At 34.1% G+C, this 24,952-nt stretch overlaps 1 protein-coding gene across 5 annotated transcripts in view; it reads left to right on the forward strand.

The window, feature by feature from the left end:
- Nucleotides 1-24,952, forward strand: part of LOC129233378 (H(+)/Cl(-) exchange transporter 5-like) — a 112,692-nt gene that overhangs the window by 21,517 nt on the left and 66,223 nt on the right. For 4 of the 5 annotated variants that reach the window (XM_054867417.1, XM_054867441.1, XM_054867423.1 and 1 more), the window contains 5 exons: nt 850-995; nt 3,766-3,927; nt 5,646-5,852; nt 10,323-10,403; nt 23,900-24,082. In XM_054867417.1, the coding sequence (XP_054723392.1) occupies nt 850-995; nt 3,766-3,927; nt 5,646-5,852; nt 10,323-10,403; nt 23,900-24,082 (779 nt within the window). The remainder of the gene's footprint in view (nt 1-849; nt 996-3,765; nt 3,928-5,645; nt 5,853-10,322; nt 10,404-23,899; nt 24,083-24,952) is intronic. The other variant, XM_054867426.1, reaches the window with a different exon arrangement.

The raw sequence follows: 24,952 nt of genomic DNA on the forward strand, positions 1-24,952 counted from the left end.
CTTGTTTTGCTTTTGTTATTGCTTATTTTGATATTTAAACTGTCTGCTGTCCATTTTCATTGCTTTTACTGAGTGTCTTTACATCTAGAAGCTCACACCTTTGAATTGAAAAAGGGGTTCCTTGAAACCTCGAAACACGTGTATTCTGAAATCTGTTTATTTGTGCTAAACAACGTTGGATATTTCTTGTTATTAGACCCCAGTTTGTTTGTTGCAAATGAAAAATAAAACATTATTCTAATGAAGTATTTCCTATTTGATTCTTTAAAATATTTTTCATCAAATGAAAAAAAGAATAAATGAATGAATGTTTAAATACGAAACAATAAACAAACAAATAAATTAATTAATAAATTAATTAATGTACGGGGGAAAATAAATGAGGGAAAAGAATAGTAAATGAACGAGAAAATAAGTGAATTAATGAATAAATAAGTGAATTAATAAATGAAGGAATGTGAAGAAATTACTTAATGAAAGAATACATAAGTAATTTAATAAATAAATGAATCAGTAAACAAACTGAAATATTTCACTTTTCTCCGCGTGCACCTGACAAATTGTATTAATACGTGCTACACTAGATATCAGCTGATTTAAATTAATCCTTAAAAACTTTAAATGTTGATTTTGGAAACTTTAATTATTTTTGTAATAACAAAAAATATTTTTAATAAATCACGAAATATTACAATGGCCAATTTGTCAATGTTAACTGAATTATGTTAGATATACAAAAAAAAAAAGGTCCAGAATTGCTTCTTAATGAAAATTCTATAATAAGTTCAGTTTTTTTTCTATAGATATTGTAACCCTATTTGATTTATTTCTTTCTCTTTTTCAATTTAGGATCCGTGGCAGGTTTTATAGATGTAGCAGAAACGTGGATGAAAGATCTGAAGGAAGGTATCTGCCTACAAGCATTCTGGTTTAACAAAGAGCAGTGCTGTTGGTTATCCAACACGACATTTTATGAAGGTGATGAATGCAATGAGGTAATACTAACTAACAGAAGTATTTCCTAGCTTCATTCACTTTTCATTGCCCAAAATTATCATTGAGGTAAATTTATTTGAAACTGCATTTTTATTTACTTAATTTTTCCACTCTGTAAAAAGGGGGAGAGAGAGAAACCCAAAAAACATTTTTTTTTTGAGCAATCACATTGCTTATTGTTCTCACTTGACAGTTTTGAATTCCTATGATTTTATTTTCCCCTCGCCTCCTTCTGCAGCACCACCGTCGGCCGGCCGCCTCGCGATGCTGCTCCTCTAGCTAAAACCGTCTCCAGGTTGCGTCACTTACTTGCCTACCTTTACACATACACCTACACACACACACACACGCACACATACACACACAAACACGTACAGACACGCATACATAGAGACACTTACACACACACACGCACACATACACACACAAACACGTACAGACACGCATACATAGAGACACTTACACACACACAAACACATACACACACACACCTTCACATACACACAACCCCCCACACATACACACAACCCCCCACACATACACACAACCCCCCACACATACACATACCCCTACACAAACAAACATAACCCATACAAACAATCATACCCCCCCCCCCACAGAAACACACATGCCTACATACACACACACACACACTCGTGATTACGAAAAACATAATTTTAATTCAAGATGTCAAAGTTCAATTTTTTTTAAAATCTGCAATTAATATTTTTGATTACAATTACTATCTTGAGTGAATTTGCTTTGTTTAGAACTTCTGTAAATCCTATATTTAACATAGTTTAGCTGTAAACTCAATTTGGCAAACAGCAATGTTCTTTGCTAGCCTACTTTCCCGGTAAAAGTCAAAGAAAAAAAAGCATAAAAGAAGATTAAAAAAAATAATAATAATAAAAATAAATAAATAAATAAAATATTTTTGAAATTTAAAATTGAAAAATAGGGTTTTGCTATGGGTAAAATGTGTGTCGGTTTGTCTCTGTCTGCAAATAATAATAATAATAATAATAATAATAAATGAAATAAATAAAAATAAATAAATAAATAAAGAATAGTTCTATCAGAACTAACTTTTTTTGTCCGAAAGATCTCGGCGAACACCTCATTCCCACTTTTCACTTTTCGATCTGAACAACTTTTCGTTCAAGTTTAAACAGTTCAAAAAGACTTTTAATACTAGCGCCGACGGGGGAATTGAAGGCAAATATAAATTCCGAACTTAATAGCGAATTTGTTTCAAATTGCAACACATTATGGGGTAGACATCAAGATAATGTGACATCCAGCGTGGATCAAGCAGACCTTCGCATAATGAAACCTAAAGCCTAGTGCTAAATAGCTAAAGGTGGGGCGTGGTTGAGTACCGAAGAAAAACGTGAAAAACCTGTGAAGAAAATTTCCAAAACAAGAAAATCATGAAAACCCCGAAACAATAAACCGAGTAATTCCCCGCTTAATTACTTCGGATATTCTTAAATTGAAGAATTGGATTTCGTGTGGTGGCGCCTTTAATCATGAATACAAATACAAATACAAAAGTGACGACCAGCAACAGGCTCTGGGCCCAGCTAAACTCATCCTAGTCAATCTACAATCCCCAGTGAAGATCAATGGCCCTCTTAAAACTATCTACTCCCTTGCTCATTACCACCTCTTCCGGTAAACTGTTCCAAGGTTCCACTACCCTGCTAAAATAATAGTTTTTCCTAACATCCATATTAGCCTGAGATTTAAATAGCTTAAAAAAATGACCCCTTGTCCTGTTTTCAGTGCTAAACTTCAGCCCCGTAACATCTTTCATTTTAATAAATTTAAACAACTGAATCATGTCCCCTCGGTCTCTTCTTTGCTCAAGACTGTACATTTTTAGCCTTCTAAGCCGGGAATCATAGTCTAAGTGAGAAAGTCCATTTATTAGTCTTGTAGCTCGCCTTTGAACCCTTTTCAATACAGTAATGCCTTTCTTAAGATAAGGAGACCAAAACTGAACAGCATACTCCAAATGAGGTCTTACCAAACTTCTATATAAGGGCAGAAGAACTTCTTTAGATTTGTTTGAAATAGATCTATTGATAAACCCAAGCATCTTATTGGCCTTGTTACTAGCAATGCTGCACTGTTGGCTAAACTTTAAATCCTGACTTATTAAGACCTCCAGATCAGTAACTTTGTCTGCCTGACTAATGACTGAACCTTGCAAATAATAACTTGTACACTTATTTCCATGCCCTAAATGTAGCACTTGACATTTCCCAACATTAACAGCCATACCCCATTTATCAGCCCACTCCGTAATATGATCTAGATCCTCTTGCAGCTGTTTTGCTTGTTCTTCATTTTCTACAGTCCCCATAACTTTGACATCATCAGCAAAACAATTCATGTTCCAGAAATATTTTTGTGAATATCGTTCATAAAAACAATGGACAAAACAGGCCCTAACACTGATCCTTGAGGAACCCCGCTTAAAACCTCACTCCAATTAGAATAATTTCCCCTTACAACTACCCTTTGTTTCCTTCCGATCAGCCAGTTTTTTACCCAAATGAAAGTTTTCCCTCCTATTCCTATATCAGCTAATTTGCTAAGTAGAGCAACATGCGGTACCTTATCGAAAGCTTTTTGAAAATCAATGTAAACAACATCTACAGGCTTCTTATTGTCCATCTTCAAAGATCGTTCTTGTCATGTTACTTGCATTCACTTTGACAACGTTTTTGCTTTGTTCATCTACTTTTTAAATTTTTGCAGTGGACTTCATGGAGCAATTTCTTGAATGTGCAACCCTTTACATCTCAAGAATATTTAACTACCTACTTGATTTACGTAGGATGGAGTGTATTATTTTCCACCTTGGCAAGTACAATGGTGAAAACATTTGCTCCATATGCGTGTGGATCTGGAATACCAGAAGTAAGTAAATTTTTTCATTTTCGTGAAGTGCGAACTCAAAAAGTATTTTTCTGCACTTTTTAAAATAAACGTTTTGTATAGTTGATTTTTTTCCCCTGTTTACTCACCACATTTTGTTACGGGTTAGTTCCTGAAATGTAAAAAAAATTAAGAGCACTTCTCTTTTTAAAAACTTATACATGGTGTCCGAAAAGTCCTTGACACATTTTAAAAATTCCTAGAAAGGAATCAAATTGCCATATGAATATGCGGTTTGCGCCATAATACTTGACAAGGTGAAGAATTTTATATGAAATGGTAAAAAAATGAAACAGGAGAGAAAAAAAGAAGAGGTTAAAAAAAAGTAGTTATAGGTAATCGTTGTAGCGTCACTGTAAGAAAAACAAATGTTATGAAATGTTGTTTAATCATTTTATTAAACAGAAAGCAATACCTTTCATTACTAGAGTTCAATGTGTGCTCTGTTTATGGACTTGCGATGAACTTGAGTATCGTTTAGATGTGGTATGAGCAACATCATACGGTGCATATGCTACAGTTAAATAATATAATGCAATTATTTTATAGAATACACAGTTATTACATGAAATAACTAGGTATTCTATAAATTAACTAATGAGAGACAATTAAAATGAAAAAGAAGCAATTTATCTAATTTATGCTGCATAAAAATGGTATTTATGGAAAGGTACCATAAAATCATTTGTTACAACAAGTATTACTAAAATGACACTTGGAATTACAAAGAACATTATTTCTAAACCAAAAACATTTTTTGTTGACACCGCTGGGTTTTACACGAACATTTTGGGGGTAACACAGGGGTAAAAGGAAAATGTATTTGTCGTCTATATCATGGATCGTCTATATATGATATAGATTATTTTACACTTTAACGGGCTGCAGATCGTTATTCTATGAAATAACTAGTTAAACCATGAAATACAAGACAGTTTTACACTTTAACGGACGCTATCAGCTATTCCGTGAAATAACTAGGTATTCTATAAAATAACGGATTTCATACTTTTACGGTAACACATACATTGAACTCAGGTAGTGGTAATGAAAGGTATTGCTTTCTGTTTAATAAAATGATTGAATTCCTCACATGGCGTTTTCTTTTCATACTGTGGCGACACAGCGATTACCTACAATTACACTTTTTTACTCTTTTCTTTTTTTTCCTCATCCTCCTTTTTTTTAACGATGTCATGAAAAATTCTTGAATCTGTGAAGGATTATGGCGCAAACCGCATATTCATACGAAAATTTGTTGCTTTCCTGAATTATTAAATTGTGTAAAGGACTTTTCGGACACGCTGTATTATTGATTTATTAGTCACCTGAATTTTCATTGTCGTTTTCAAATTTACTGTTTTTGACATTATTTCATCAAGTTGGTTCATTTCTCAAATTCCATGGACAGAAATATTTATTTGCCTTGAGATACCTGTATTTTCATCACAGTTGTTGAAAAGATTTTTGAGAGAATATGAATTGCCAGAAAATTCGTACAGTGTGAATGAAGTAACAAAGATAAACATCATTTTTTTTTCATTTTAAATTGTAGACTAATTGTACACTAAGGTTGGAAAAACTTATCAAAGCACGCCTATTTCATTTCTCCAACTCTTCTCTCACCTCTAGGAATTCAAGTAAATTAATTCTAAGATAGGGGGGAAAAGATCATTTGGTCAATCTTTTTTTCTTTCCAGATCAAAACGATATTGAGTGGTTTTATAATGCGTGGTTACCTTGGCAAATGGACTCTGTTGATAAAATCTGTGAGCATAATGCTGGCAGTGTCTGCGGGTCTCAGCTTGGGAAAAGAAGGACCATTGGTTCATATAGTTTGCTGCATTGGAAACATCATTTCTTATTTCTTTCCTAAATATGGAAAAAATGAAGCAAAGAAAAGAGAGGTAATGTTATTTTCTACACGATTAGCCGATAAGTAGCTTTTTTCCATCATTATTGAAGCTCAGTTGGTTCAGCTCTTATCAGTAGGATATAATAACTTTACTCATTAGCATAAATCTAACAGCCCAAATATTACTACCCTAGGTTTTGTCATTAAGGGAGAGTTACTTTGGGACACTTTTCATATTTTAATTTTTAACGTCAATTGTTTGAATCACATTTAAAATCTAAAAGTCACCTTAAAAATACCCCAACATACTTCTATGCAATACGTTTTTAAAATTCCGACATTTTGAAAATAAAATATTGCCAGCCATTTAAAGTAAAAGTTCCAAGCTGTCCCAATGAACAACATCCTATTGTACCTTGGAATACATCCTGTTGTACTATGGGAAAGTCTTCATGATTCAGGAAACAGCCATATACTTGAACCAATTTTGCACTAGAAAAAACATCCATGGTAGTGAATTAAATCATGAATACAAAGACAGAAGATGGAATTAAAAATGAAGAAAATATTTACTTTGGAGTCATAAAATTTTCTTTCCCTCACAAAATCGTCAATTTTGCTCATTTGATGCTGATTTTTACTATGGCACCATTTAGTGGTGAAGGTTATTATTAAAGATTACAAAGACATGGCTGCTAAAAATAGAAATTAGCAGTGTCCCAAGGTACAACAATCTCCTCTGTCCAAGATGAGGTAGCATAAATCACCAAACACTAATAAAACATTTTTCTTTGGAAGCGTAAAGTGGGTTGATATACGGGAAACTGAAAACATTCGCCAAATTGTAGGTACTACTATGGTGCCTAGAAAGAGCACTATAGTAGAACCTCTTTCTAGGCACTATAGTACTACTGCAGGTGTTAGCCATGTGCAAAAGTGCACCCAGCAATTATTTAGGTCTTTTTGTCTTATATTGTGTTCCAAAACGAAGCTCTATATAAAATCATAGAATTTGCGTATCTTTCACAAAAATCATGATCACAAAAGCAATTTCACAAAAATTTCTATTACAAGAAAAAAGTTATTAAAATTTTGATTTACTTACCACCAGGAAATCACACGATAGTGTAATAATGAAGAGAGAGAGAGAGAGAGAGAATGAATGAATGAAAATAAGAAGCAATATGGCAGAGTGAAACATGTTTTTGGACGCATAAATTATTTGCATTCGTTTCCTCGTTATAAAAATACAAGGTCTTACAGTCTGCCAAAATTTCAAGAAAAATCGCCAAATTTAGCGAGTTTCGGAGAAAAATAGAAAACCTCTTTTAGAAACTTTGCAGATGTATATCTTATCTCACGCAGTCTTGTGCATTCTTCTATTTCCTGCCAAGTCTTTAAACTTGGCGGCTATTCTTAAATTTCGGCAGATTTTATGACCTTACTAGCTGCGTGCCCGGCGTTGCACGGGCTACCTAAAAAATGTAAGAGCAGTCCAGTTGATGCTTTTGTAGTACACTGACACTAGTTTCTAACGCGTTAAGGAATAAATAAATGCGCGTAAAGCAAGGTTTGCAAAACACCAGTAAAACATATTTTTGCCAAAACACCTCATCAACGTTAATAATCGTTATCAATGATACAAGTTATGAGTACATTTTCAGTCAGCACAAAAGGGGAAAATATATGCATTATCAACTATAATCTTTACTCACGTTAAACTGAATTACATCTGATAGACTATATCGGAAATATTTATGCACAATAACAATCCGCTTTTTACATAAAATAGTCTACTACCCGGCGTTGCCCGGGTGTTTATTAATGCAACATACCACTCAGATAAATATTTGGATGGATTCTATCCACATGGTCGTACAAGAATTACATCAATCCGTTTTCCAGGTACAAACCCTCAAAGAACTCAAATAACTTGTAAATCACTCATTTACTTTACGACGTGCACGGTCCTCCTCGAAAATGAAAGTTATGTCATGTGACGCGTATTTAACAATCAGGCTTGAACAAAAAAAAAAAAAAAAAAAAAAACAGCAAAATTTTGCTGCAGATTACGGCAAAATAATCGAAAAGTAAACAACTTAAACACCCTGATTACAGGAAAAGCCTTAAAACAAAAGCCTAATTTTATTTCTTTATATTCGAGAAAAAAAATTGCAACAGATGTTTCTTTTCAATGATTTTCTTCACGCTGTAAATTTTAATGAAAGCGTTCATCCGGAAAGTTGAGTTGAAGCACTGAATAATAATTTGAATGGAGGAAAGCCTTCGAAAAATAGTGATTTGATTTTGAAATCTAAGAGTCATAATTAAAAGTTTTTAATTGATATCTCCGCTAATTATTATCGGAGAATTATGTTAAATAGCCAAACATGAAGACGGGAGGATTCGGAACTCCAGCGCTCGAATACGCTACCTTGCGGTGATTTATAAAACTGCGTCTGCACCTAAAACATTGCCACGTTGCGCATCACGTGTGTCTGTTGACGTGAACACAGGCAGTTTGTTCTGAGTATTTATTAACGCAATCGATGTGTCTTAGTTTGCTTTCAGCTACAGAAATTAATTCGTCCCTTAGTAGTACTCTCGAGCTTCTCAAAATAATGTTAGTTTTCCTTATTTTTTTCAAAAAAGTATTAAATGGTGGAAGCGTAAACAAGAAAACTCTGGATTAACAAAATTGGATAACGTAATACCAGGTAAAATTTTTTATTGTTTTGTATGAATTTGTAAGAATATGAGTTTTTTTAATCTTAAATTAATTTAACTAATCATATTTTACAGCAGCATTTAGTTGGAATGGACAGTATGCAAAATATTTTCTTGAATTTATTATCGTAGAACAAAATGAAAAATGTTTAACCGAGAAAGAATTTACTTTATTCCTTTTATTCTCAGCTGAAAGGTTTCGCCAAATTTGTTTAGGGTTATAGTAGTTTTAGTATTGTGCAAGCAAAGTAGCCTTGGCGAGTTTTCGCATTTTTAGTTAAACCATTTTTAATTTTTATCATGAGTAGAATAAAATGATAGTAAGATTACAGAATTCGATAAGCAAAAAGAAATAATGGTCAATCAACTGAAAAGAAAACTACCACCATATATAAACTGTGAGTACACATTTTATTTATTTTGTTCTGAGTGAATTTGAATCAGTTTTTCAATTCGATGGAAAAAAAAACGAACTTAACAACATTGACTGGACACTTTTCCTTAACCTAATTCCACATAAATGATTTAAATAACCTTTGTTACTACAGTATCCTACTGAAATAGACAGTATGCAAATAAATTTTCTTGAAAATATTTATCGCAGAACAGATTGAAAAATCCAGAAAGAACGTTAAGAATTTGAACAATAAAAAATAAAAGTTCGCCAAAAATCTGTTTATAGGCTTATGGTTTTAAAATTATGTGAAAGAATAATGTATCTTGACAAGATTTCGCATATCAGGTAAATCATTTCCATGACGAATGAATTAAATGCATGATTTCTTTGGATATCCAATCATATAGTCATAGAAATAAATTATCTAGTGTTAAACGTTACTCTTGACAGTCTGCCACGTATGTGCACTATGTGACAAAAATGTCAACAAATGCTGGAAATGTCACGAAACTGAACTTAATATGTACTAATGTATAGAAAAAACGGTACAAAATGAAAATGCCGTTCGAAGCGAACCAAAAATTTATGAATTCCGAATTCAACATCGTGAAAATGGCTGCTTCAGAACAACTTACTGTGTGTTCTGCATTAATTGTTTACTTTCGTAATACTTTTTGGTTTCTAATCTCTTTCTATATGGGTCAGAATAACCAAAAGACTTTGAAAAATCTTTTCAAATGAATAAAGCGAAAAAATCATGCATACGAACAAAAATCACAACACTTTTAGCATTTTCTTCGTTACCACATGCGTTTGTTTTAGTTTTCAATTCCGCCATTAGACAGTGACTGCAGTGCCCCCTATAGTTCGTTGGAGTTGCGAATTACGAATCCATCGATACCTGGTTCGATGGTCAGTTCACTGTCGTTCGGGAGAAGAAGCTTGGACATAGATAGATAGATAGATAGATAGATACTCAGATTTTATATGTATAAGATACTATATCGATAACGGGGGCATGAGGGCAAGTAATTTATGCATAAAAAAAGCCTAATAATGATGTTTGTTACCCATTGAAATTTCTTTCATTGTTACACTATTCTTGTAGCTCCCTGGTTAGGCTCATTGTAGTTGCTGCTCACGGTAGGGAAATGCATCCGCAGCATACGAATGTACGTCAATGTTAGTGGAGAAAACAGTGCATTAGTGAATGATTGTGAATAAATTCACTTTCATGTTGAGAATTAAAATGATAATAATAATAATAATAATAATAATAATAATAATAATAATAATAACGACTATGTCACCATCACCAGACTCTCTTTGAAATTATACTTCGTTGAAAGAAATATCAGTCGTTTATCTGATTTCTTTCTTTGTTCTGTTTTTATTTAGATTCTTTCTGCCGCTGCTGCTGCTGGAGTTTCAGTTGCTTTTGGGGCCCCTATTGGAGGGATTCTATTCAGCCTCGAAGAAGTAAGTCATTACATCAAACAATCGATATGAAAAAAAGCATGATTTGCTTATAAAAGAACGTAAATCATAATGATCAAACGTGTTCACATTTGTGCAAATGCCACTTCCAATCAATTAAAAACTTTTATTTTCTTTTGCAACTCTATTTTAGAAACACATGTTCTCTAATGAAATTTTAAAATCTGAACCGTCTCCATTTTAAGCTCCATGGGCGAACAAAACAGTGCAAATCAAGTGAGTTGTCCTGCCGGGAGAGATGAATGTGCGATGCATGAAAATCTCTCATTTTCGGAGCTTATTCAATAGGTGTCTCCCCCCCCCCCCACAATTTTCTTAAGACCAGGTGCGAAAGAAATAACTTTATAGATTCGGATGAGAGTGCTGAGGCGCCCATTCCTTCAAGCGCGATGGCGCACCCCCTGAAATGACACAGGCATCTACTCCAAAAACAAAATCCCTCCCTCGAAAAAAACTGTTTTAGATCCTTTGAAACAGTACCCACTAAAAATTTCAATAACGCAATCTGCGCCATGATCCAATCTTTTCGAGAGCAACCCTGTGCATGGGCGTCCATATGCAAGATTTTAAAGGGGGGAGGGGCTCAGATTTTTCACCCATGATTTTTCAGGATATTTTCCCCGTGAAAACCGATTTCAGTGTTTAAAATTTGACACTTTTTATGGCTCGAGAAGAAATATTTTTACATTTTTTGCAAAGAAAAAAGTACTAAAAGCAAGGAATTTCTCATTTCTAAGAGGGGGGGGCTTGAGCCCCCACTTGCACCCCCATATAGGCGCTTATGCCCATAACCTTGTGCGAGAATGTGTAATTTCAATCAGCTTGGACAGCGTTATCGCAATTCATGATCTCAACAATGTTGGAGGACGAAAACTAAATTACGTAAACGTACATAGATGAAGACGATGGAATACGTACATAGATGATGTAATTCCAAATTTGGTTGAAATGCAATGCAGTTTTTATTTTCAAAGGAGTTTCAAAACTTTGTATTACATGTTTGGGAACTTAACCGATTCCGTTTTCAGATTATCGCAGTACAAAGCCGCCCGTCAAGATATAACGGGAGGAAATTGCTTCTACATTTGAACGAATCAATTGCCTGTTTGGTGATATTTTGATAGTTAAACTTCCAACCTAAACGAAAAAGTGGTCTACAATGAACGCTATCTATAGTGTTCATTGTTGACCACTGTGTTGACATTGTCACTTTTTCCTTTCTTTTTCCTTCTGAAATGACAGTCTTACTAGTAAAACAGTTAAGTTACCGGATACAGTTCAGCCTTGTCACAATAAAGCTTTTAACTGCATGTCAAACATTACCAAAACATATTATCAAATTATCATGCCGTGGCACGAGTTCCATTATTGATGACGTCAGGAGCGTTACTTGATCATTGGCAATTATATATATGAGAATTATCTCAAATTGTCATGAATTATTATAACCTTCAACCTAAACGTAGTAGTATATATCTGATTCTTATCTTATATCTTTAAACGAGCAATTCTTGTGGGTATATACAGTGGCTCCCAAAAGTGTTTGTACACTTTGAAATATTTTAGTAAAACCAAAATAACTCAAAACTGAATTCGAATATAAAGTCCAATATTTTTTCACATCCTTTCTATGTCATTCTAAATATAACCCATTGGTTTTTTTTTCAAAATATTGACAGACCTTTTTTTTGAAATGTGTCAGAAAACGAAGAGACAGAGAAAGAACACGCCACAAAAGTCATCGCACACTCAAATATTTTCGAATAAATTCATGATTAAAATTATCATATGCCGTTTTACTAATATTTTTGCGTTGTGTTGACCCTTATAAGTCATTTGGCTTTAATTTTTTGTTTATTTATTCCTTAATATATTGCTTATTACTGTAAAATGGCTGGTATTCTTAAAAAACCGCAAACGCCATTCAAAATTTGAATTTTTTTCCCACAAGAGTGGTAAAATGGTTTGAAATGGCTCTAAATTAGTTAATTTATTTGTTTGTATAGTAAAGTGCTTGATAAAATGCTTTAAAGAAAGGAATCGGACCGAAAACAAGGTAAGAAAAGGTCAACTGGCAAAGTTGACAAAACGTGATCGTAGATTTAAAGTTAAAAAAAAATATAAAAAATACACATTTGAGTACTGTAAACGTTTCTGCAGAGTTAAATGAAACATTTTACATTTAATTTTCACCTAAAATTGTTCGCTAAGTTCTTTGATTAGCTGGATTAAATGGGACCTCTTCCTGCAGAAATTTTCTTTGTCGTGCGAAAAACAGAAAGCTTACGCTTTTCGTCCCAAAATCAATGATAAATAAGCTAAAAACAGTTTACAATCATGTCTTACTTACAGATAAAAATTAAATAAACATTTTTGGTTAAATTGTTGTATAACTGTAAGTAGAAGAAAAAATTAGGAACTTAATCTTAAGAACTTAGTTGGATCAGTTAATCAAGACGGTGAAGGTGTTTTAGTGTGAGGGTGCATATCAGCATCAGGACTTGGTAGTTTGTAATTTTTTGATGAAATAATGAATCATGCTGTTCCTTTAAATATTTTAAAAACAAATTTTGAACTCTTAGCCAAAAATTTGGTTATTAGAAACAACTTTGTTTTTTATCAAGATAACGACAAGAAGCACACGGTTTTCAACGTTTGCGTCTAGTGCCTCGAAAATTGTCCTAAAGTTTAGAAAACACTCCCTCAATCTCCAGATTGTAACTTAATGTAACGTATTTCAAGATATCTGGAGGTTAGATTACGAAAATAGGGCTTTAAAACGAAAATAGAGCTAGAAATAGTAATACTCGAAGTGTGGTAGAACACTTACTCAGAAATTCCGCTAAAAGAAGAAAGAAAAAGAATGAAATCTATTCCCAGACGTTTAAAAGGTGTTATGAATACTGTATGATATTCTACTAATTGATAACTTAATCAAAAGTTAGATTATTCAATAATATATAGACATTTTATAAAGTGTACGAAGACTTTTGTAAGATAAAATTTCCAGCACTTTTCGGTTTTTGATTTTTAAAAAATTAAGTTTTAATATTTTTTAAAAAATTTTCATGCAGTTTTGTTAAAAATTGATCATAGATCTTATAATTAAATACCTATTCGCAACTCCAACGAACTATAGGGGGCACTGAAGTCACTGTCTAATGGCGGACTTAAAAACTAAAACAAACGCACATGGTAACGAAGAAAATGCTAGAAGTGTTGTGATTTTTGTTCGTACGTATGATTTTTTCACTTTATTCTTTTTAAATTAATTTTCAAAGTCTTGTGGATATTCTGGCCCACGTAGAAAGAAATGAGAATTCAAGAAGCATAAAGCAAGCATTTAAGCAAGTTTGCATAAAACGTCAAAGATTAATGCAAACTACGTAGTTCGTAGTTCTAAGCAGCTATTTCCACGATGTTGAATTCGATATTTATCAATTCTTGATAAAACTAAATAATAATTGTGGCCTGACAAGAATAACAATTAATGCTAGAAAATTCAATATGACATTACAAATTGTTATCGAAAGAAGATACTTTTTTGCCTTGCTTGGCTAGCGATTATTGTTTTCCATTTGTAGCTGAGTTATTTCTCTCGAATTCCCGAATCGGTTAATTTAAAAATTTTCTGTTTCGATTTTTCTAATTTCTGAGTTACGATTTAATTGTGTCATGTTATGCAAATCATCAACAAAATTCTCACGGATATAGTGTGGTAGTTTTCTTTTCAGTTGATTGACCATTATTTCTTTTCACTTATCGAATTCTGTAATCTTACTACCATTTTATTCCACTCATGATAAAAATTAAAAATGGTTTAACTAAAATCTCGAAATCTCGCCAAGGCTACTTTGCTCGCACTATACTAAAACTATAACCCTAAACAAATTTGGCGAAACCTTTCAGCTGAGAATAAAAGGAATAAAGTAAATTCTTTCTCGGTTATTCATTTTGTTCTACGATAATATATTCAAGAAAATATTTTGCATACTGTCCATTCCAACTAAATGCTGCTGTAAAATATGGTTACTTAAATTAATTTAAGATTTAAAAAAACCCCATATTCTTACAAATTCATACAAAACAATAAAATTTTTTACCTTGTATAACGTTATCCAAGTTTGTTAATCCAGAATTTTCGCTTTCACCAATTATTAAGGAAATAATGAAAACTAACATTACTTTGAGAAGCTCGAGAATACTACTTAGGGACGAATTAATTTCTGTAGCTGAAAGCAAACTAAGACACATCGATTGCGTTAATCAATACTCAGAACAAACTGCCTGTGTTTACGTCAACAGACACACGTGGAATGCAACGTGGCAATGTTTTAGTTTCATTTGCAGTTTTGTAAATCACCGCAAGGTAGCGTATTCGAGCGCTGGAGTTCCGAATTCCGAAATATTAATTCTGACTAATGATTTGGGGCCTATTTCGTTGAAAGTCGTAGGTGTACGAAGACTTTTGGGAGCCACTGTATATATATTTCTTATCTCGGAAACGGCTCTAACGATTTGGATGAAATTTCCGATTTAATTGTAGTTTGTCATTCTAAGTTCATCTACATCAGTGTTTTTTCTGTAAAAACGCGATTTTTTACAAAAAACAGTTTTTTAATATGAAGTCAAATTGAGTTTAGCCTTGAAGTAAACTGTGAGTTGACGCATCAGGCAGACGATTTGCAACCATAACAATGAAAATTTGTCTCTTCTTGCTTTAAAATTTTATACTTGCTTAGGGTTGCCAGGCTTGGCTGATATTGGCCACTTTGCCACGTTTTAATTTCAAACACACTTGGCTAAAAACAAATTCAAAAGCATTATGTAAGTCGATGTAAGGCTTTTTTTCTTTTTTAAGTGAAACTATTGCTTGACCATCCTATTTTATTTTATTTTATTTATTTATTTTCTTTTTACACTTCAAATAGTTTAACATGTTTTTTAAATCACGCATCTAAATTTTATTTCGAAGAAGTGTATGTCTTGAGATTGTTTGTTTTGTTAAGACAGTTGTTAAATGTTGATTTAATTACATTCATAATCTTCTTTGTTTGGTACTTTAGTGTTATAAGAAGGTCGAGTACATAATATTTCGTTAACGTGAAGCTTTTCAAGTATATTTGGAAAAGTATTGAACCTTAAAAAAACACAATTTGACAAACGCCTTTTAAATCTTTAAAGTCGAGCGAGGCTCGGTCGTCCAGGTATGTTTTTTAAATCACGCATCTAAATTTTATTTCGAAGAAGTGTATGTCTTGAGATTGTTTATGTTTTGTTAAGACAGTTGTTATTATTTGTTGGAATGGTTTGTGGATCATCAGGTTTGATGGATATCATGCTGTATGTAGCATTTTCTGGCGTAAAAACTAAAAGTACTTATTCAAAAAGAAAATCTCGATTGGGATAAAATTGTGAAACGTTGTCATAGTATGAAAGGAAGTATTCGGTTAAAAAACGATTTCACCATAGCAAAACTAAGGTCAAAATATTTTAATTACTGACAAGAAAATTGTATAGTGGAAACAAACGTAACAGATAGTTTAAAGCAAAATGTTGATTTAATTACATTCAGAATCTTCTTTGTTTGGTACTTTAATGTTATAAGAAGATCGAGTACATAATATTTCGTTAACGTGAAGCTTTTCAAGTATATTTGGAAGAGTATTGAACCTTAAAAGAACACAATTTGGCAAAAAATAATTCTTTTCAAGTCGAGCGAGGCTCGGTCGTCCAGGTACTGATAAATACTATAAGTTGAGTTCGGATAAGTGCGTACCCTAATTTTCAAAAATTAGTTTCTGCAGGATGGTGCTCTGTTAAAAACTCTTGTACGTTTACCAAATTTTTAAGGTTCATTTTCAGGTCCTTTCTGAAGGTTTTCAATCATATATTATGGTAATTAAACCACAAGCAGAAGTTTAAAGATCTCTTTTAAGGCACTTCTTCTAAGGGTCGCACTTTCCCCACGTGGAGGGGTAAGTGCGACCCGTGGCCAGTTTCATCACCCATTTATACATTGAATTGAGCAGGAATGTTGTACTGTATAAATGAATTTTAAAGTATATTTTGTTTTGCAGGAATGTATTTACATTGAATTGAGCAGGAATGTTATACTCTATAAATGAATTTTAAAGTATATTTTCCGTTAGGAACCTATATGTATAGTTCTTGTATATAATTATGATTTTTAGTATTGACTTGATCTCTCTTATGCATATTTTGATTTACCCAATTTACAGAAGACATGGTCCAAATCTCCTTTCTTGATTTTCTAAATGTTTAATTTCTTCATATTTTCTGCTTTCTTCAGCCAGTAAAGCTTTATCGTTTATTGCTTTTAAACTCATTTCTGTCTCATAATCATTGCTTTCATCTAAACTCTCTCTGCTGTATTCTTTCTACCAATTGAAGAATCGCAGGAACTCGATACCAAACGAAGATATCCAACCTCGCCTAGCTTTTAAATGGTCTACAAAAGTTCATTTTGGAACGCCAAGTTACCTAACTGTTGTGTTGAAATTATCCAATTGACACTTCATTTTTTCAGTTTTTAAAGACTAACGTTGCTTAGAGGTTATCCTTCAAATACAATTTCTCTTGATCCATTCTTTCGAGAGCATAGGTTCTCCCATTTTTTCAAATTGAATACAGAATTGGAATTTAGTGGAAGTTATTGAAAAAGGTAAATAAAGAATGAACTGAAAATAGAAATTATAAGCAACATTAAAGTCAAATTGCACGCTGTCGCACTTGTCCCAAGGGCGTATATAAGGGAGGGGCTGAGGGGGCCCGGCCCCCCTCCAAAATCTGTAAAAAAAAATTAAATAAAAGTAGTTATTTTTGGTTTTAGTTGCTCACAAATCATTTCCAATTTTTTAGCTACAAAAAAGAATAAGTAAATATGATAGTGATAATAATTATTATAATACGTTAGATCAGAGATTTCCGAACTGGGTGTCGCAGGAAGAGGTGAGGGGTGCCGAGAAGTGTCCATGGTAATAATAATATGTTATATAAAAGTAGACTAGGATGCCGTGAGGAAATTCTAATTCTTCAAAGAGTGCCGCGAATCGTTAAAGTTTCGTAACCCTGCGTTAGAAGAAGGTACCATGCAATGGTGTTAAGAAGGGGTCAGTGGATTCGTACCCCTTACTCAAGAAAAGAACATGTCTTGGGGGAAGCGAAGTTATTTAAAAAAAAAAGAAAAGCAAATAATGTAGGGGAAATTTTTCAATTCTTTCAAAAATAAATCTTTAAATTAAAATTATTTTAACAGATGCAACTTATTGATTAGCAAATTAAGCTCCCCTCTGTTTCTTTCACCCCCCCTTTTTCCCCTATTCAGTCTGAAAAGAAGGGTCTTCAAAAAGGTTTCTCTCCTAAACTCTCGTCCCCGGCAAGAAATTTAAAATAAGTTTTAGTTGTTCGGTTAGAGCCGTGGTAGCCCGATCGGTAGTGTCGGATTCGGGGCCGGAGGGTCCTGAGTTCGAACCTCGATGGTCGAAGATCCACCGTCGTCATTAAAGGGGACTAGCGGACGTTAAATATGCTCGTGGTCTCAATGTCCTCCAAGTGAAACAATACCTCTGGGGGTGCTAGCACCAGGTAGCTATTAGCTCCTGGTCTAGTTCTAAATTCTCTATTCCTATTCCTATTCCTATTCAGAGTCACAACTGACTACAACTGTATTTATGTCGAGGACTGCATACTAAGTACCTTGCCTCCATTACTTTATATACCGATAGATGGCAGCACCATCACCGGATCGAACAGTTAATGAGAATTTAGAACTAGTCCAGGAGCTGATAGCTACCTGGTGCTAGCACCCCCCAGAGGTAGCGTTTCACTTGGAGGACATTGAGACCACGAGCATATTTAACGTCGCCTAGTCCCCTTTAATGATGATGGTGGGTCTTCGACCATCGAGGTTCGGACCCAGGACCCTCCGGCCCCGAATCCGACACTCTACCGATCGGGCTACCACCATAGATCTTAAAATAGAATAGATGTGCCTTCTCCCCACTTTTCTCCTCAGAGCGCGCGTCAACATCCCCCGTTGGAAATCACGTGATCAAGGGACTCCCCTCACAAGAAACTGTTTCCCTTATCGAAGAGAATCACTTTGCGCCGCGATCATTTGCACAATTAAGGGAAATTAAAGCATTTAACCCATGGGTTAAATGCTTTAAGCATGGGTTAACCCCCCCCCTTTAGGCATGGGTTAAATTAAAGCATTTTACCCATTATTAAAGAAAAACGGAATACTCTGTCCCTCACGTAACATCTCATACTTTTCACTAAAAGTAATAATTAAAAAAGGTAACTTTTTTTTTCATTAAGAAATCGCAAATGTATTTGTTGTACTTTTTCAAAAAATGTTCTTTGTTACCTTTTTAAGTTATTACTTTTTAATAAAATGCGGGAGAAAATGACAGCTTTTTCATGGAATGGTCCATTAGATATTTTCCCATCATAACTTTTGAAGCAGGCGCACAAGCTATTTAAACTTTTTTTCAAGTGCTTTAAATACTGAGTAAAAAAAGACGTCCTCAAAAATCTTAAACAAAAATTGACCTTATAAATTTTCTTTTATTTCAATCAAATTTTTCAAATACAGATAAATAGTTTCAATGCGTGCTTTTTCCCACAACTTTTGAAGCCAGTGCAACAATTTAACATAAAACCCGATCTAAAACCATAAACCAATTAGAAATACAAATGTAAATAGTATCGAATATCAACTCAATTAAATAATATTCTAATATTCGCATGCGTTTCGCACCAACACTATATTTGCCAAACCAATAACTTTGGTTTGCTCCTAATTTTTAAGCAACTTCAGTGTTTTTTTTTTTTTTTAAGCACTCAGAAAATAAATTATTTGCAATTATAAACTACATGAATGGTCATTTGACTTCCGCACCCTCCCCAATTTTTCTTTTCTTCTTTTTTTTCGTCCCACTGACTATGATAATTTTGACAATTTAAACTCGACGGTGAAGAAAACTGGTGATTATTGTCCCTTAACAATATTAATTTTGTTACTTTTCTACTTATTGGTCTTTGTGAATTATTTTCATTGTTTGAATTGACTGCGCGATGCATTCTAACGCTTAAATAGTTAGTAACGATTAATTTTATAAACTTTTTAACGAGAAAATCTGCTGCTTCTGTTTCCAACATATGCTTATTTAAACTTAGAAAAACGGAATTCGAAATTTTTCGCATAACTCTTGTGGTCTCATAAGTAACATTATATTTTTGTGTTTTACTCCCAAAACTTTTTCACATTCTCGCTCAGTTGTTCTTCACAAATGTACATATTTCAATGGCTGCAATCTTGCAATAAGTTATCATACTTGAATGTGTCCCAAAATTCTTAAATTTTATTAGGTCCATTTTTTGATTTGTTGTAGTTAAGACTGCGTTGCAGTCGTCGCAGTTCACAACAGAGTGCACTTGTCGGACAAAAAATCCAGCGTAGTCAGAAACATCATTAATATACTGCGTCATGTTAATTGAGATGATTTCTGAATTTTCCAAATCGTCTTCAAAGGAATCGGAAGAAAAGGTTTTCTTTCAAAGCATTTTTGTTACGCTTCAAATTTAATCTTAGCATTTGAAGGTTGTCAAAATCAGCGCAATTTGAAGAACTGGACTCTCTAATTTCCGTATAAATGAATAATCTTTTTTTCGCACTTCGAAATTATCCGACGATTATTGTTGAATCCCCCCTCACAACCTGATCGCATTGAAAAAAGTTTCAAGGTGATCCTGAGTAAGTCATTACGCAGTTTAGAACTGGAATTCGGGCACCTACATACTTTTCATATGTTCCCAGCACACTTTTCATAGAAATTAGGAAACCTAAAAATCCAGTTTTTCGCGGACATACTATAACTAATTTTCCATCGCTTGTTTTTAGTGATTTAATATAATGCTCGGTATCTATAGTAAATTGCTTAAAATATTCTTAATTTCGACTCTGCATGGGGACTTTTCTTGCCTTTAGCAGAAAGAAAGATTTCTGTTACTCACCATGTCTTTATTTTTTAATAAAATTCATCAAACCCTCTTTCGCTAGAAAATCTCAGATTCATACATATAGAGATTTCTCACATAAGTATAATGAAAATCTTCAGACAATCCTAGACTTTTAACGACGCTTCGCATTGTTATATCACTGCTGCCCGAGAAGAGGGAGACACGCTGTCCCTTGATCACGTGATTCTCGGAAGAATCATGATGACCCCACTTTCTCCGGGCGAAATACGCTGCGCTGTAGGAGGAAAGGCCTATCTATCCCTTTTAAAGATCTATGGCTACCACGACCCTTCTAAATTCTCATTAACTGTTCGATCCGGTGTTGGTGCTGCCATCTATCGGTATAAAAAAATAATGGAGGCAAGGCACTTAGTATGCAGTCCTTGACATAAATACAGTTTTAGTCAGTTGTGACTCGGAATCGAAATCGAAATCGAAATAGTTGTTCGGTTGGAGTAATAATGGAAATTGATGCCCTAAAAACGCATTTATTTAGGCGTTTTTCTGACATCAATTTCAAAACATTTCTGGAGGAAGATCCCCGAACCAACATCCTTTTACTAAGGTTACTACAAAAAATAGTTTGAAAATGTGCCTTTAAGATTTCACTTTTGAAAAACTTCGGAGGAAGAGATTCCTAAAACCGCTCCTTACCTCTAAACGTCTCCAAAGATGACCTGAAATAGCGTTTTACCTTTCAGGGGAGGATGCTCGAACTCTTCCTTTCCAAAGATTGCCTAACGTTGGGAAAAAATCTGAATTGCTTTTGAAAAGACTCTTAAAATAACAAATTAAAAAAGTTAATGACTATTGATAAGGTAATTACGTCGAACACCTCCTATTTCTTTTACCTCCCCCCTCCCCATTTTCCTCCCTTCTTCCTAGTCGGTCTAAAAATAAGAAAGTTACCAAATATGGTTCACAGTCGCGCTTTTAAGACTTCAATTACGAAAAAATTTCGGACGGATGTCCGACTGCTCCCGCATGAAATCTGAAAACGAAAAAATACAATAAAAAAAAATTAAGGTGGAGAGCGTTTTAATCCTTCCACCAAATATCACTGAATATCTCTTTAAGAATTCGTTTTTTAGGACTTTCAAAATAGCTTTTGGGGAGAGCCCCAAAGCCGCCCTGGCCGTAACATAACGAATTTAGTGTGAAACTGCGTTTTTTTGAACTTAAATTTCGAAAAATTGGGCGGAAGAGTGAAGGCTTAGCTTTTTTTTTTTTAATCAATCGGTGGCAACTTTAAAAAATCCCATTCCTTTAATTACACTAACGTCAACAAATATAGCCTATAATGGCGTTTTTAAGATTTCAATTTCTAATAATTTCCGCCGAAGGCCCCCCGAATTTTTCTTCCGGTAGCATCGCATCACCAGAGACCATCTGAAACTGCGTTCTTGGGGCTACAATTCCAGAAAATTTCCGGGGTGACCCCCCCCTCCCGCTTATAAGAAGCGAGAATTTTTTAAGAGTGCTCTCCTAAAACTATTTTTTGGTTGCGCCACTGGGTCACAGTATGAAGTCCTTGCCCCTCCTCGAAAAAAAAATGAGAAGATCAGGTCACTGTGGCTGTCCCCCCCCCCCAAAAAAAATAAGATAAAATAAAAGAAAAAAAAGGGGGGCGGGGAGCTAATCTTGGTTATGTGGGCTCCCTCCAAAATAAAAGCATATATACGCCACTGACTTGCCCCACAGTATGGAACGCACTTACCCCATCTTACTTTAAAGAAAGGGAAAGTGCGACCCCTCTTATAAACAAGGTCTGGTTACAGAATTTAATTAAAACACGCCATGTATGTTAGTAGTAACTTGTGACTAAAAAATACAACTTACACTTGCTGATATCAGTTGCTCGATATGACAACAAAATAAACGTAAGTCTAATCTTCTCAGTCTTCACATTAGAGTTCCGTACAAAGCATTGAAGTTATCAATGATTATGTTTCATTTATGAGTACCAGTGCCAATCTCTACTTATCGGAATTATCATCAGACATTCTCCCAACAAATTCAATGCATGGTAGAAGTCTATTCAGGTCAGCATTCCCAAAATTCTCTGGGGACGCGCATAACAGAACTCACCTTAATAAAGTAGTTTCATCTACAAGAACACAAGGCACTCCTAAACAGGGCAGCCAAGGTGGGCCCCTTGTCGGTTTGATCGCCGGGCCCCCTATCTCCATAAAGCTTATAAAGCTGATGCTACTCCGATTGTGAGCCGAACTGTTACAAGGCCCGGGCCTCTAGTTTCCGGCTAGGCTGACATGACCTCTCGTCGGACCTGCTCCTCAATGAGATTTCTGTTAAATTTATGAGAAAAACCATGGTTGAAAAACAACATCGCTAAAAGGCAGACGTATAGTTCACCAATTGGACACGCGAGATTACGGCCTGAAACTTTTTCATACTGAAAGTCTAAATAAGTTCCTTATGATCAGCCTAGCTTATCTTTGGTTCGTGCGTAAAATCTTTCGGTTTTCAGGGGGAAATGAATATTTTCATTAACTAAACGTAACAGAGTTTTTGTTGCAATATTGAGCCAATATTCAATTGAATCGATGACAACTTACAAAGAAATACAAATGAGTCCCTGATCTTCATTTTTTGTCTCCCTTACGGTAGGTCGATTATTCATCTTGTTCTAAATTTGAAAATAATTCAAGATCAAGGAACATCAATGCATGTAAGATGCGTATCCAGTGAAGCTTTGGTTTCAACACAATGCAATGCGTTACATCTTTATTACATTTTTTTTCTCTTATAATGAGGCTGTTTATTGACTCTCACCAATTGTAGACCTAGTGTATTTCTCAACAATTGGTATTCAATCTTTCATCTTTATCGAAGTTTAACACTCTGTTTCCCTACCAGATGGAGTCACCTGGGCTCTCTCTTTAATATCAAATAACACAAGAAATTTAATTTTAATTTTTCCAAGAGTATTCAAGGTCAAACTAATACTTAAGAAATCAGTTACATGACGCATGATCACCACATGGACACTGGACGGTTTTCTACATCTTGAAAATCCGCCAACTGGAACCGGGTTTCACCTGCACCTTTGGGAATAAGAGGCCAGCACTACTACCCCTTCTAACGGCATTTTAAAACCTTATAATATCTGTACCTTATGACCAGACTAACGTAAATCGAAAAATTTCACATGACTTTCAGATTATTATTTCACGGTATGTAGAATCCTATTCCGCATTGAGCTATAACGACGAAATTCTATATTAAAAAAAAAAATTATTTTTAACTATTTACCAGTGTTACAAAAGCGCGAGTACTTACTTTTGTATGCATTAGACAAACGTTTTTACGCTCTCCTGCAGAGTAGTGATAATGTGACTTACGTTAGTCTAGCTTTGAGATTGGTAAATCCCAATGCATGATTTATACACGAACTTTCATCTTTCTTGCAGGTAAGCTATTACTTTCCCTTAAAGACATTATGGAGATCCTTCTTCTGCGCACTAGTAGCTGTTTTTGTTCTTCGATCCATTGATCCGTTTGGAAATGACCACGTTGTAAAATTCTTCATCAAGTCAAGTCGTGAATGGATTCTCATAGAATTGATTCCTTTCGGCGTTCTTGGAATACTCGGGGTAAATATTGTATTTTTAACTTTTTCTGAATTGTCTCTTTAGAATAAATTGAAAGTTAAGAAAAAAAAAAAAAACAAATCAAAAGCCCATTGATACGCACAAGCAGCTAAACTAGTAAGCCAAATGGATCATTTCACTCTAAATCAACGAGCCTCTGAAATTGACCCATCTTCGATTTCTACAAAATTTACAGGTTTGAGTCTACCAACGTGATGACATAAAAAAGCAGTTTTTTAAAAAATTTTTGACCATTAGTTTTTTGTGTGAGACTCGCCAAAGTACTTGAAAAATGGCAAAAGGTGAAACTTTGGTAGTTACAAAAATTTGTTTTTCTCAGTTCCTATAGGAGCTAGAGTGTCGTACTAGGTGTCATTTTAAAGCTCTTTTAATAGGCTTTCACATGATATATCACAATCAATTATGAAATATTTCGATTTCGCAGAATAATGCAATTTTCCCAGTGTGCGGTTGTTAATTGAAAATGAATAATTAATTTTCCGTACTATCCTAATCCTGGCCCATTCAGAAATTTTTATCATGTCACAATAGTTGGCAAATAATATATTTTTTTTCAGATTTTTAAAAAATCTACTTTTTAAAATAGTCAAGGCCAAATAATGATTTGCATGACTTTGCGATATTAATGTCACGTAACCTTGCCAAGTGACATATCATATGAAAGCCTATTAAAAGAACTTTAAAATGACACCTAGTACGACACTCTAGCTCCTATAGGAGCTGAGAAAAACTAATTTTTGTAACTACCGAAGTGTCACTTTTTGCCCTTTTTTGAGTACTTTGGGGGGTCTCATAAAAAAAAACTAATGGTCAAAATAATCTAAAAAAAAAACATAGAAGAAAATTAATTTG

The sequence above is a fragment of the Uloborus diversus genome, chromosome 1, assembly GCF_026930045.1.
Source record: "Uloborus diversus isolate 005 chromosome 1, Udiv.v.3.1, whole genome shotgun sequence".
NCBI classification, from domain to species: domain Eukaryota; kingdom Metazoa; phylum Arthropoda; class Arachnida; order Araneae; family Uloboridae; genus Uloborus; species Uloborus diversus.